Here is a 13,309-nt window from a genome sequence, read left to right on the forward strand (position 1 = left end):
TTTACTTCGAAGACAAGGCAACTGTTCCAAGGTTAAAGAGGGTGAATGGAATTCAACTCCAATCATCGAATTAGTTTGAATGGTGGTTTTGTTTTACGTTTTTGGCTTCTGTTTTTTTTTTTTTTACTGTTTGAATTACTTTCAATATTTTAAGCAAGCCAACAAAACATTGAAAGACGTTCTGATAAAAAAAGAATTTTAAAAAAAATTGAAAGACGAGAATTTTATCTGTATCAGTAAAAATAAATAAATCATTTAGCTTTTAAACTTGTTAAATTTTCTTTTTCCAACATTGATGTAAGTTTGAATTTCTTTTTCTTTTTTATCGATTAAATGAAGAGGTAACATTTCGATGAATGTAAGCATTAACTAGAATCAAATAAACTCTTACGCTCTCTATATGGACATTATCTTTTGGTGTTGAGAACTGAAGTGTTGAAACCAAATTGGGATTTCAAACTTTAAAAAAGCAAAATGAGCTTTTTTCATTCCTTAATTGGTTAATTCTTCCTAATTGTCCAATAAATTTCGGTTCTACTTTAGTATAATTGTCAACACTCTCCTTATATCCCATACTTCATATTCGTTTCTTGTTCTTGGTGTGAAGTGGATAACTTGATATACCTTTAGTTTGCACTTTACCTTTCCCGTTTTAAAGGAAAGGAGAAGGTGCCACTCATCATTTGTTAGATTAGAAGATAAACAAAATTAGAAGCCAAGCTAGTAGCACATTAGCAAACTCATCTCATGTAATTTAATATTGATAAAGGGATTGGTCATAAAAACCAATAATTTAGGGTTTCATACGGGCGTGGTTGAACAGCTAGGAAAGCATATAATATGGTTGAATAATTGAGGCCTAATCAAGGCAGGCCGACTATCATTGTGGACATTGGACAAGGTCCAAATGCTTGCCTAGTTAGAGTCTCTGCAGAAAACCAAACCCACACTCATCCACAGTGGCTTGCTTAGTATCAATACTAGTTTACAACAGCTATTTCTTTCCAATAATATAAACAATATCCCATCCTTGTCTGTATAGTTATAGTCAGTTTTTTCATAAATTTATGTCCTAGATTCCGCGACGCTAATTCTAAGGAAGCATCATTGGAATCCACGTACATGTATCTAACATGGTGATATCTAGTGTTGGATTAGAAATGGCGTTAATCTGAGCCATTTTGTTCAACAAAGTAGGTATTAACTGTTATCCGAGGAGAGTGATTATTTATAGTTTGAGAGAGTAAAGCATTCGAATATTCACAAAACCGTGACCATCAAGCTAAGCTCTGCATATAGCATCCAGGCTACAAAGGATGTGTTTAACTAGGACTAGTATACACATAAGTCATTAAGTAGCGAAGGAGATGATGAAGATGCACAATATTATTATCACCGCCTCCCAGATTCCATATCATCTAGCTTAAGGCTTGTATATTGATTTGAAGCATATGATGAAAATGCAACACCATTTTGTGCAGGAACAGGTTGAGTAACGTTCTGAACCCCCATGACCTGCACACTGAGTGCATTTGCAGTGGACGCCGAGCTTGAATTGCTACGCGTCTCCTCCAATGCTTGGAAATATGCATAAGGACCCCATCCTGATTGATACAGAAGAACAACAAAATCCATCAGCACAGTATTTCATGAAAGCAAGTGCAACATACAGAGAAGAGAATTATGCAGGAACGAAAAAGGAAGGGCAAAAAATGACCTTGATCATGATAAGGAGCAGGGAAGAACTGCCGGTAGCAAAATGCAGCCACAACAAATCCTACAAGATACAAAACTCATAATAAATTAGTCTCAAACAACTTATTTCTGTACTATGCAGTATTAAACAAAAAGCTTAGAAACGTATGGACAGACCTAAAAGACCTCCAGCAAACACATCTTGCCAATGGTGCCAATAGTCAGATACTCTGGACACTGCAACGAGAGATGCAACCAGTAGAGGAAGGGAGACAATGCATAGTTTCGCAACATGCCCTTTTCGATCAAAAACTTTAATCTTTCCACTCAAGTACAAGGCAAGGAAGCCTAAGCCTGCAAAGGACCCTGCAGAGCAATGCCAAAGTATCATTATATGTAACGTTTTTGGAGAACAAATTAAGAATAATGGAGCAGGAAGCACTGCTTACATGAAGTATGGCCACTCGGGAAACTCTTATGTCCTTCCTTTATGTCCTTGGCCTTACCATGGCACACCACATCTCCCCACTTATCATAATTCTACAAACATAGATCATAATCAACGCTATTTGGAAGAGGTTTCCATATACTCATATAAAATATGGATTTGGAGTCGATGGGAAACATAACATACATCGATTCCATCAGGAAAGCAACGCCAAAAGAAATCTGGTCTGGGACGCCCAACTCCATTTTTTATTGAATCAGTAATGACAGCAGTAACCAACACAGCAAATAACAGGCCTGCTCATAAAGATACATAAGCAAGTAACCAAAATTAACACACTTGAACTATTCAAGTCGAGCAAAAGTAACACAAAAGCGAAAGATGGATTACCAAGAATGCTGTGGTGAAGATCATACACATCTCTCCTACGCGCATAGAAGAAAAGAAAAATGGCAATAGGAACCAAGACTGCATACATCTGATCATATCAACAGAAAAATCAATCCCCAAAAACTAATAAAAACCTAACACTTGCTGCGAAACACATAAACATTGCCAATGGTTCAAAGCTCTTACAGGAACAGCCCAAACAGGGACAGTGTTTGCTTTCATGGGGTACTTAAGGTCAGTCATCATATCCTTCCCCACAAAACGGTGGAAAGGTTGAATGATATACAAGACTATCTCGATCAAACCAAGAAGCACGAGTATGAGCCAGTCATGCTTGTGGTTCTTGGCAACCGCGGCTCCATGAGACTTGATGGTGTACGTGCCCGGTTGATCACCCTGCACCTGCTGCAACACCAGATCAACACATCATTTTAATTGCTGCACTCCGAACATGATTAACCCGCTGATTTTAATCATTTCACACCCTTAATAAAGGGGAAACAAATCCGACAAAAGCAGAGGAGTCAAGTGATGAGTCATGAGAAAGAGAATTACCCAAAAAAAAGAAAAAGAACAATGGGAAAAGTGAAGAGCCAGCAACCAACCTGGAAGTTAAAGAGATTGCGGAAATAAGGAAAAAGGGATCCAAGACTCCGCCAACCCATAACGACCGAAACCCAGAAAACCGAGCCGTACAGTTGTCAAGCTCCCTAAACAAAAACACAGTTTCGAGTTTATGAACAGTCACTGCAACAGTGGAGAAGAGATCGAAATCCAACAAAGAACAGAATCTTATCGCGAAACAAAAATAATTGAGGGCAAAAGAAAAGGTAGTGGATTCAAAGCAAGGAGGTCTATTTGTAGAGAGCCAGTGATGAATTTTAAAAAAGGACGTGTCAGCAGTTTACCTTAAAAAAAAAAGAAAAAAAGAAAGACTCAAAGCTTCCTTCCTGGTGGTGCCAAATGCCACTGAGTTTTTGAGAGTGGAGGAAATGGAACTGGTGGAGCCGAACAGACGGTTTTATGGTTTGTATTTGGATCGACGAAGAATACAATGTGGGAGTCAGTAGAGGGGGGATTAAAGCCGTAAATTGTGTGAAGATGAACGGCGCGCGCGACGATAATGAGATAACGACCTTTGTTCGGATTTTTTTTTTTTTTTTTTTGAAAAATTTGGATTAGAATTAGAAATTTTGAATCTGGTATTTTTTTTGTTTGTTTCTCCATGGTTTTGGAGTTGAAGAGGTAACTGAGTCGGGGGGTATCGGCCGTTTGATGGTGTTGACTTGTACGGCGTCGTTGATTGACTTGGTTGTAGGTACGCACGTCCCCAGACGGTTGGTAGAATTCGTACGACGTCGTCCTGATGTGGAATGAGAGAAACGTGTTACAGGCTGGGCTTTAACATGGGCCGGGTTAAGGGTAGTTGGCCAATCATAACAAACTACGTAGCCAAACCGCGTAACACCTTTTTGCTTTTTCTTTTCTTTTTTTGGATTCTCATCAAGAATGACCACTTTCGAAATAAAAAATTTATAGAGAATGACCTGGTTGTCTATAGTCTTTTTTTTTTATGGATTTTTTTTTTCTTTGGATTGGTAAGTCTATGTTTATTCTACTTTATGAGTCTTCTTTTTGTCAAGCATAGAGTTTTTTCAGCTCAATCAAGGAGGGAGATTTAAGGGTGTTTGGTTCCAGTTTTGTTCCAACTGGTTAATAGTCTATTTTCTGCTCGAGCGGGCCAGCACCGTTTAGGTGCGATCGTCGGGAGTGTCCCTTGACCTGACTTATTTCGAGCGATTGTGGACGAGGAGAGCACCAACCACGTCGCGGGATTGTTTGTGCCTCGTGGTGAGGACTTTTGCTAAGCTTCTTCAAAATCACACAATCGATACTCGACGTCGTAGATCGAGCAGAGCGAAAATCACTGGGAAGTGGGGAGAACTTGCTAAAGCGTGACTTTAGCTTTGCTGGTTTGCAAGGGCGTTACCCTTGCTTGGCTGGTTCCGTAACCGTTGTGGTCGCGGTATGACAGTCGGCTCCCAAGGAGACTAGGACCGAAGCACATTGACAGAGGGTTTGGTGGCACTAACAGTCGGCTCCTGAGGATTCTGGGACTGGTGTGTGGTCACCGGTAAAAGAAGGAGAGGGGTTGCTCTAGAGAGGCTTGGATAATCGTAGAGATTAATTGATGAATTGTGTGTGGTTACTTCGTTGTAGCCTCTATATATAGGCTACCAGGCCATAGTGGTTGGCCTTAAACAAATCATGATGGGTTTTCCATTTAAGCACTAATGGAATCATGATAGGTTTTCCAATTAAGCACTAATGGAGTCATGATAGGTTTTCCCTATTGGCCACCTTGAAATGTAGTTGAATGCTTCCCTACGTGCATGTCATATTCTTTAATTGAATGGAGTATGAATATTCGCATGGGTGTGCCTTTTCTTGTAGCTTGCATAATCTTCCATAATTCTGCAAGTAGGCTTTATTTAGCCTCTAAATAATATATTTCGAACTTGTCGACAATATATAGCTTGAGCCACTGATATTGACTCAATTTTTTCAAGACACGTCTTGTCAGGTCAAAATGCTCATTTTGAGTTCAAACAAAGGGCAGTTGTACTAGCTTTAGAAAATAAATAAATAAATAAATCACTAATCCGAGGGCGTACACCTTTTTTTTTTAGTAGAAGGAGGTCAGTAATTTTTATTCAATATAAAAAACAAAAAAATAAAAAAAATAAAAAACAATGTTACACAGGGGCGCGGCAGTCAGAAATACGCCTTTGAAAGCCATTAAAATTTTAAAGCTGGCTTTTATGTATGGGTAATTACTAATTAGTAGTCTAGTAGATGATGATGTGTTGGAGGGAAACTATTCCCACGGTGCATTACAATAGAACCCAATTACGGACAGAGCTCGCTGGGTGGCTAGTGGCTAGGGTCTCCTTTCTCATCTATGATTGATTGATAATGACGAATACCACAAACCAAAAAGTCCAGAACCAACAAAGTCCTCTTCTTCTGTAGTCAAGCGAGCCCCACGTCTCTTTTAGATAGAAGATTTGCTTGACGTCTCTTTTACGTGGATGTGTTTGGAGACAGCCATCTCAAACACACTGGCTATCTAGCTAGCTTTTGATGATCATTTTATGTAAAGCACAAGGCTGTATATATAGCCCTAGAGCTGTACATTAAGCTATACCCCAAGCCTGGCCTATGGCCTCTCATCATGCATGTTCACTCCAACATGGGATATAGCTGATTGGAACATCGTTCATCGGAGGCTCATAGCTAAAGAAAACTGAAAACTGAAAAGGTCGACGATCATAATCTCCAGCATCGACACCGACCGCACGAGCTACATCTTCTCCCACTAGTACTCATCCTAGTCCAACTTGTTATTAATTACTTGTGAAGAATTTCCTCCACAATTAAGTTCATTGTCAACTAATTAGTAATTAGTATTTGTCTATTATGATTGATCAAGTGGGAATTGAATAGCAAGGATGATTGAACGGTCCATTGTCCCCTACCAAATTAAAGATGGGATCGTCCAGCAAGATTAGACACCTACTACAACAACTTGTCTGCATTGCAATTCACGTGCTGTTTGGGCTTTGCTATCAGGGCTCGGTCCACTTCTATCCAATCCGGGCAGTTTATGGCCTTTTTGAAACCCAAAATCCTAAACAAAGCTCAGTGATTATGCACCTTTCATTATTCATTGCTAGCCTATTAACATGTGCTCCGCACATGTCAATTGACTTTTATTTTTATTTTTTTAAATTAAAAAATTTACAGCAGTTTCTCTCCTCATTTTGAGGAAGTTTCTCATTTTTTCATGGGAGGTATTGCAATCTTTTGAAATATGATATAGTCAATTGACTATCTTATCCTCATATAGAAATAATTTAATATCTATATTATGTAAGGGCATATATGGTAGTTCAAAAATTTAACCATTCCTTCAAGAATTGGCTTAATTATATAAGATATCTATATTATGTAAGGGCATATATGGTAGTTCAAAAATTTAACCATTCCTTCAAGAATTGGCTTAATTATATAAGATTCAAAAACCCTAGGAGAAAGGGGTCGACTTATGAGAATGAGAGTTTCTATTGAGATCTATAAATTTGTTTAGTTGACCTCATTCTATTATGAATTATTAAATTCATATATAACCTACTATAAAATGACTATTAAGGACAATAATTATACCAAAAAAATATTATATTTATTTTATGTAGACTTTCTAATTCAATAATATTAGATTGTATTCCTTATTATTTTCCTTATCTATTTTCATTTTTCAATTTCACTATACTCATTAAAGCATTCATATATATTTAATAAGAATTAAAAATATGATTAAGATCATGTGGCATAAAAATGTATGATATATATGTTGAACGCATATTGGTGAGGGAAAACAAAATAAATCTTATTATGATTTATGACCTAAATCTAAGTCAATCCATTATATTTGCAAAAAAAAAAAAAAAAAAAATTAATCATGTCGTACAAAAAATACAGAAAAAACAATAAACATTAAAAAACGAATGATTTCTTCAAATTTATTTTTTGCACAGCTAAAATGGAATTTTTTATTTTTTTAAACCATAATAGTTCATGGCATTTTATCATTGATTAGACATTAATTTTTGAAACTCAAGTTTGATTAAGAAATGTATATTTAGTTAAGATTTATAGAGTGATTAAATCATTGAAATGACTAAATTTTTTATTTTAAAGATAATAATTTGTTTGCAAATTATATGAATGAGGTTATTTGAGGAAGTTTAGTGAGGTTTAGTGAGTAAATTTAGTATTTGAAAATTTGATAAGAGGTGTAAAAAGCATAGAGGTCAAGTGAGTAAATTTGGAGGTTCCAATAAAAAAACTCTATGCGAATTTCTACTCGTCTGGCAACGCCCGTGACGCTTAGGCAGGCCTTTGGGCCTCGCTGAGGGTGTGGGTCTACTACCGGATGAGTGTTTGGATACTGGTGTTTAGTGATAGCTCTTTGGGAATTCTATGCTCAAGGTTTTGACTGGATTGCTTTTGGCATCGGTTTTTCCAATTATGACTCCTGAAGCGTGGTGGTTGTACTTATAGGGGTGGTCTTTGACAGAATGGGATGGATTTGGTTCTTGCTCCTCATTAGTTCCATGTGCGACATCAACCTTTGGTGGTGTTGGGATATTTTGAATGTCTTCCAAGCTATTTCAATCTAGTCAGGTTTGGATCTACTGGGGATATTCAATGTTTGGAACTTTCAGGTGGTCGAAATGGCGTTTCTGTTGACATAAATCTGGTGGCAGAAATCATTTTTCGCTCTGCTGTTGGGTACAATTGATGGCGGACGAAGTGGTGGTTGGGCAAGGCTGGCCCTGAGTCTTGCAAGGCTCCGGGTGAGAATTATCCGTAGGCCCCCTATTTTTCTATTGCTAAACTCGAATAAGTCTTGCAAAAAATCCATGTTTCTAAATTTGTCAAGAATGCAACAAGGTTCTATGAAAATCCCTTTTTCTAATCAACGCTTGGTGGTTCAAGTGGTAAGGAGCTTGTTCCCCTTAAGCAAGGTCTCGGGTTCGAGCCTTGTGAATGGAGCAACCAGCGTTGGGAAAGCTTCCCCCCTAAATGGGGTCCAACCTGGCTTGAGGGATTAGTCTTTGCCTATGGGTGGGGGATATCCTGGTTTAACAAAAAAAATCCTTTTTCTAATATGTATTGAGAATTAACATAACTACACTTAAATAAAATATAATTTCTTTCTTAAAAAAGAACAAATATATATTGCAATGGAACTGTCAAACTCTACTGCAAATTTCCGCAACAAAAATAAACTTCTATTGCAAAACTGAGCAAAATTATAGCATTGAGGGTTAACAAAACTCATTAAAAAAAAAAACATAATTTCTTTCTCACTCTCTACTGGAGTCTAGAAAAGTAGAAGACATAAACTTTAATTTATGGAGATTTCAACAAAAATGACAACAAAAAAAAAACAGAAGATGTGGTGGGAAAAGTTGAGAAAAATAAGTGTGTGTCTTATTGTTTTATGGAAAAAGATATAAAGAGATGCAATCCGAGCTTTAATTATAATTAATTCCTTGACTTTTTCTTTTTCCGTGATCAGTTTTTTGTGTCTTTATCTTTCCAAATGGCCTCATAGCACACACATATATATACTAATATACATTGGGCTTTACATTTGGTGCCCCATTTACTCTGTGCCCTGGGCTGTCGCCAAGCCTGCCCAGCACTAGGGCCGGGCATGTGGCTGGGCTGGGGTTGAGCCATCCCTATATGGGCTTTGGGGTTGGGCTCTTGGGGCTTCATTGGGCTGCTATGGTTTTAGATAGTTTTTAGCTTATTTATTTCCAATAATTCCCTTTTTTTAAAGGATCTATGCACTTTTGTTTTGTGCACTATATTTGTCCTGTTTAGGACTCCTAGCCAATATTCTGGAGTAGTACTAAAAGAGGATTCAAGCTATTTGTAATCATTGGACATCAAGTGGACCGATTCCTAGGGGTGGATTCGGTAGAAAACCGACAACAAATTCCGTCAACCGGGTACCGACCGAAGTTGGTCGGTTTCCTAAATCTGCAACCGAAACAGAGCCGCCGTCGTCGGTTACCGACATATCGGTATACCGAATTTCGGTTTGAATTTCGGCTCAAATTCGGAGAATTTGCCGGATCTTGACATTAGGCCTCCGCCACCAAGATAACACCTATCACAGTCTTGATCACACTTTCCTCCATCTACAAGCCCTAATTGAAATTAGAAACATGGAGCTCTTCCTCCAGTTTACCTTAATCTCTTCCTCAAGATTACCTCAATCTCCATCGTCATCGTTCTGGGTCTGATTGGGAGGGATATTGCAAATCCAGTCAGAAGGGAATCGAGTTGGGTTTTGGGGGTTGGATTGAAAATTAGGGTTATTGATCGATTTGCAGAAGAAATTGAATCGTGAAATTGGGGGTTTTGGGGTTGAATTGAATTGAGAGCTTGTGGCTGTGATTTATATACTAAAAAGAAGAAGATGATGGGGGATGTGGAACTTTGCAGGTTGCGAGTTGTGTGGCAATCAAACAAAAAGAAGAAGATGATGATGGAACTGATAAAGAAGAAGACGGTGATGGAACTGGAAATAAGAAGAGGAGGAGGAAAGAAGATGAGAAAATAAAGTGAAAGAAAAAAAAAACGATGAATGAGGGTAGATCCAGCTTGTTTTGTTTTAATTATGTGGTGTATGAGGGAATAAATATAAAGTTTGTGCATATTATAGTAAGAGCAGCGTGTGCTCGAGTGGCTAAGAGGTGTAGATCTTGTGCATGAGGTTAGGGGTTCGACTCCTATCTCTTGCGAAGTTTTACACATTTTGTATGCTATTCGGTTGTATACGTATATACGGTCGGTACGGTATACCGACGGTATGAGGATTTGCATACCGTAGCCGAGCCGAAGCTGACTTCCGGTACGGCTCAGCCGAGCTGAAAAGTCGATAAGCCGAATCTTCAGCCCAAATCGGTTCGGGCCGGCTCGGATGTCGGTTGCTTCGGTTGCTTCGGCCCAAATTGCCAGCCCTACCTATTCCTATGTATCATTGTAGATGCTACCACATCTTCTTATCTGTCTATAGATGACAGTGGAATGGTATGTAATGACGATTTTAATTTGCGATGAATGAAATTCACAACCTGATTTGGGATTGATTTTAAAGTTTTTTTTGGTTTCTTTTTATATTGCTTCTTTGTGTCTGTTTTTTTTTTTGGGGGTTAGTAAGTCGTTGTTTAACTAGTAGTAGATATTCTAGTTCCAATTTTTATTTTTATTTTTTTTATGTCAAAAGAAAAATAAAACACAAACTACAAAACAAACCCTCTAGGAACGCCCCTGCCCAACTGATCCCGGTGGAACAGACAGGAGAAGACAGAAGAACCAAACAGAAGGATTCAGAGTATTATGGGCCAAGTCAGCTAGCAGATCGACCACAAAATTGGCCTCTCTATGAATGTGTCTGAACACCACATAATGAAACTGAGTGGTAAGCCTGTAGATATCTTGAATAAGAGCCTTAATCCTCCAAGGAACAGCAGACCTCAAGGTTATACAATCTAGGAGCAGATTAGAATTCCTCTTAACAATGACACGTTGATACTGATTCAGTAAGTCCATATGCAGTCCATTTCTTAATGTTGTAGCTTCAGCAACAAGGGCATTAGTGTTTCCTAAATTTCTTGACAAGCAGCAAACAAAGCTATCGAGTTTCTTCAGCTCAACCAAGCCGAGGGCGTACACCTTCGAAAGCCATTAAAATTTCATGGTGTCGGTAATTAGTAGATGATGATGATGTCCTTCCAACTTGGAGGGAAACTATTAATCCTACGGTACATAACAAAAGAACCTAGTTAGGGACAGAGCTCACTGAATGGCTAGTGTCTAGGGTTTCCTTTCTCATCTATGACTGATTGATAATGACGACCACTACGAACCAAAAGTCCAGAACCAACAATGTCCTCTCTTCTGTAGTCAAGCATTTAGCCTCACGTCTCTTTTCTCTCGTCTATCTTTGCATCTTTGCTTGACGTGTCTTTTACGTGAATGTTTTTGGAGACAACCATCTCAAACGCACTGGCTATCTTGCTAGCTTTTGATGATCATTTTATGTAAAGCAAAAGGTTGTATATATAGCCCTGGAGCTGTACAGCAAGCTATATCCCAAGGCTGTCCTATGACCTAGTATATATCATGTTTACACCGGCCAGCATGGAACATAGTTGATTGGACACATCGTTCATCGTAGGCTCGTACCTAAAGAAAACCATAAGGTTAACGATCATAATCACGGCATCAACACCAGTTCACTAGCTAATCGCCACCATCGACACCGACCGCACGAGTAACATCTTCCCCCACCAGTACTCATCCTAATCCAACTTGTTATAAATTAATTACTTGTGTAGAATTTCCTCCACAATTCAGTTCATTGTCAACTAATTTGTAATTAGTGTAAGGATTTGTCTATTGTGATTGATCAAGTGGGAATTGAAAAGCTAGGATGATTGAACGGTCCACTGTCCCCTACCAAACGATGGGAATGTGCAGCAAGATTAGACACTTGACTATTGCAACTGTCTGCATTGCAATTTACAAAGAGACACATTTCACACTGTTTGGGCTTTGCTATCAGGGTTCGGTCCACTTCTGTCCAATCTAGGCAGATTATGGGCTTTTCGTAACCCAAAATCCTAAATGAAGCTTAGTGATTATGCAGTACGCACCTTTCATCATAGGGAAACATGAATTAAGGTAGCCGATCTGTTTTACACACTGTGATTGATTAAAGTGAGGTACAATCAGGGAATAGGGCTGCTTGCAAAGGAAAATATATCTGCTCTCAGGCAACAAAATCTCAGAAACTATAATGCTTCAACTATGTACCTAAAATATTAGCATGACTTCAGTGAGACCCTAAAATCTCATATACGTGCGGAAGAAGTCAAGTCCTCCGATAAAGGGCTCTATGATTCATTATTAATCTGTGTCTATATATATTTTTTTTAAGAAAGATACATAATAATTTTTAATCACACTATCTCGTGATATAAGTAAGAATTAAACTTATAACTTTTTACTGTTTTACATATTAATTAGGGAAAATTCCACAAATGGTCACTCAACTATGACTCATTCGACACTTTGATCACTGAAGTTTCAAATATATCACTTTGGTTACTCAACTATTACACTGTCAATCACTTAAATCACTTTGTTAATTTTTTTTCATTAAAAAAATTATAAAAAATACTCTTTGGGTAACTTAAGTGATTGACAGTGTAATAGTTGAGTAACCAAAGTGATATATTTGAAATTTCAGTGACTAAAGTGTCGAATGAGTCATAATTAAGTGATCGTTTGAGAAATTTTCCCTATTACTTATTTAAAATAACGAACCCATCATAATTCACCGGCAGCAAACCCCTTACAATTCAAAGCATCGAAGTAGCAATGATGATTTACCTAAGAACAACAGGTTAATTACTTAATTCGCTGTCCCGTTTAAGGAGTACTTGGAATTTGGAAAACATATCTGACCCGACGCACAGAATATGTCAACCCAAAAAAGTAACAAGATTTCTTGTGGAATTGGAAATCGAGGTTGACGAGTGACGACACCTTGTCTCGGGCCTCTAAAATTAAAATACAAAGAATGCTTGCTGGCTTAGCTAAGCTAGCTGCCTAGCTCTCTGTGCCTCACTGACTGTTCTCATCCATATCAGGCTGTTAAGCACTTGACCAGAAGAGCCATTGATCGAGCTGTTTCCTAAAGCGGGTCCCCATCCCCCAGTCTTATGACCATTTGTCTCTTAAGTGGAAGACCGCAGCACTGGGCGAGATCATTGGTTATCAAAAACCCTAGCTAGCTAGCTCCTTCTTTCTCTCTGATCCATGTGTATCTTTGTACACCATATATTCATCACACCCTACTTCTATGTTGTCGAAAGTTCTCTAGTATGTATTCCGGAACTAGGAGTCGTTAAATTTGGCTCGATCGTGGGTTTGCCTCGCATGATGAACTAATTTAATGGTTCTCGATTCTAAAAGTTTGGTATAGAACACATCCAATTATGTTGCTTGGTCGAACCGAACATGACAGAGATGGAGAGGATTTCCTTGTTGATTATGGCATGTTTGCATTTGCTTGCTAGACCTGTTAATAACAGGGTAAGAGCTACTATCATAGTTGGAAGCAGA

At 38.2% G+C, this 13,309-nt stretch overlaps 1 protein-coding gene across 4 annotated transcripts; it reads right to left on the reverse strand.

Moving 5' to 3' along the window:
- Positions 1-1,194: 1,194 nt before the first annotated feature.
- Positions 1,195-3,633, reverse strand: LOC112200885 (lipid phosphate phosphatase 2). Of its 4 annotated transcripts, XM_024341892.2 has the most exons (9): positions 3,442-3,633; positions 3,139-3,243; positions 2,720-2,938; positions 2,534-2,621; positions 2,330-2,439; positions 2,145-2,235; positions 1,873-2,061; positions 1,718-1,777; positions 1,195-1,604 (listed from the first exon to the last, which is right to left on the reverse strand). In XM_024341892.2, the coding sequence occupies exons 2-9, from the start codon at positions 3,196-3,198 to the stop codon at positions 1,393-1,395; spliced, it is 1,029 nt and encodes a 342-aa protein (XP_024197660.1). In that variant the 5' UTR covers positions 3,199-3,243; positions 3,442-3,633; the 3' UTR covers positions 1,195-1,392. The 4 variants fall into 4 exon arrangements, with proteins under 4 accessions (XP_024197660.1, XP_024197663.1, XP_024197659.1 ...); XM_024341895.2 differs by lacking the exon at positions 3,442-3,633 and having other exon boundaries at positions 2,720-2,935; positions 3,139-3,377; XM_024341891.2 differs by lacking the exon at positions 3,442-3,633 and having other exon boundaries at positions 3,139-3,377.
- Between the last annotated feature and the right edge of the window lie 9,676 nt (positions 3,634-13,309).

This window comes from Rosa chinensis, chromosome 4 (genome assembly GCF_002994745.2).
Source record: "Rosa chinensis cultivar Old Blush chromosome 4, RchiOBHm-V2, whole genome shotgun sequence".
NCBI lineage: Eukaryota > Viridiplantae > Streptophyta > Magnoliopsida > Rosales > Rosaceae > Rosa > Rosa chinensis.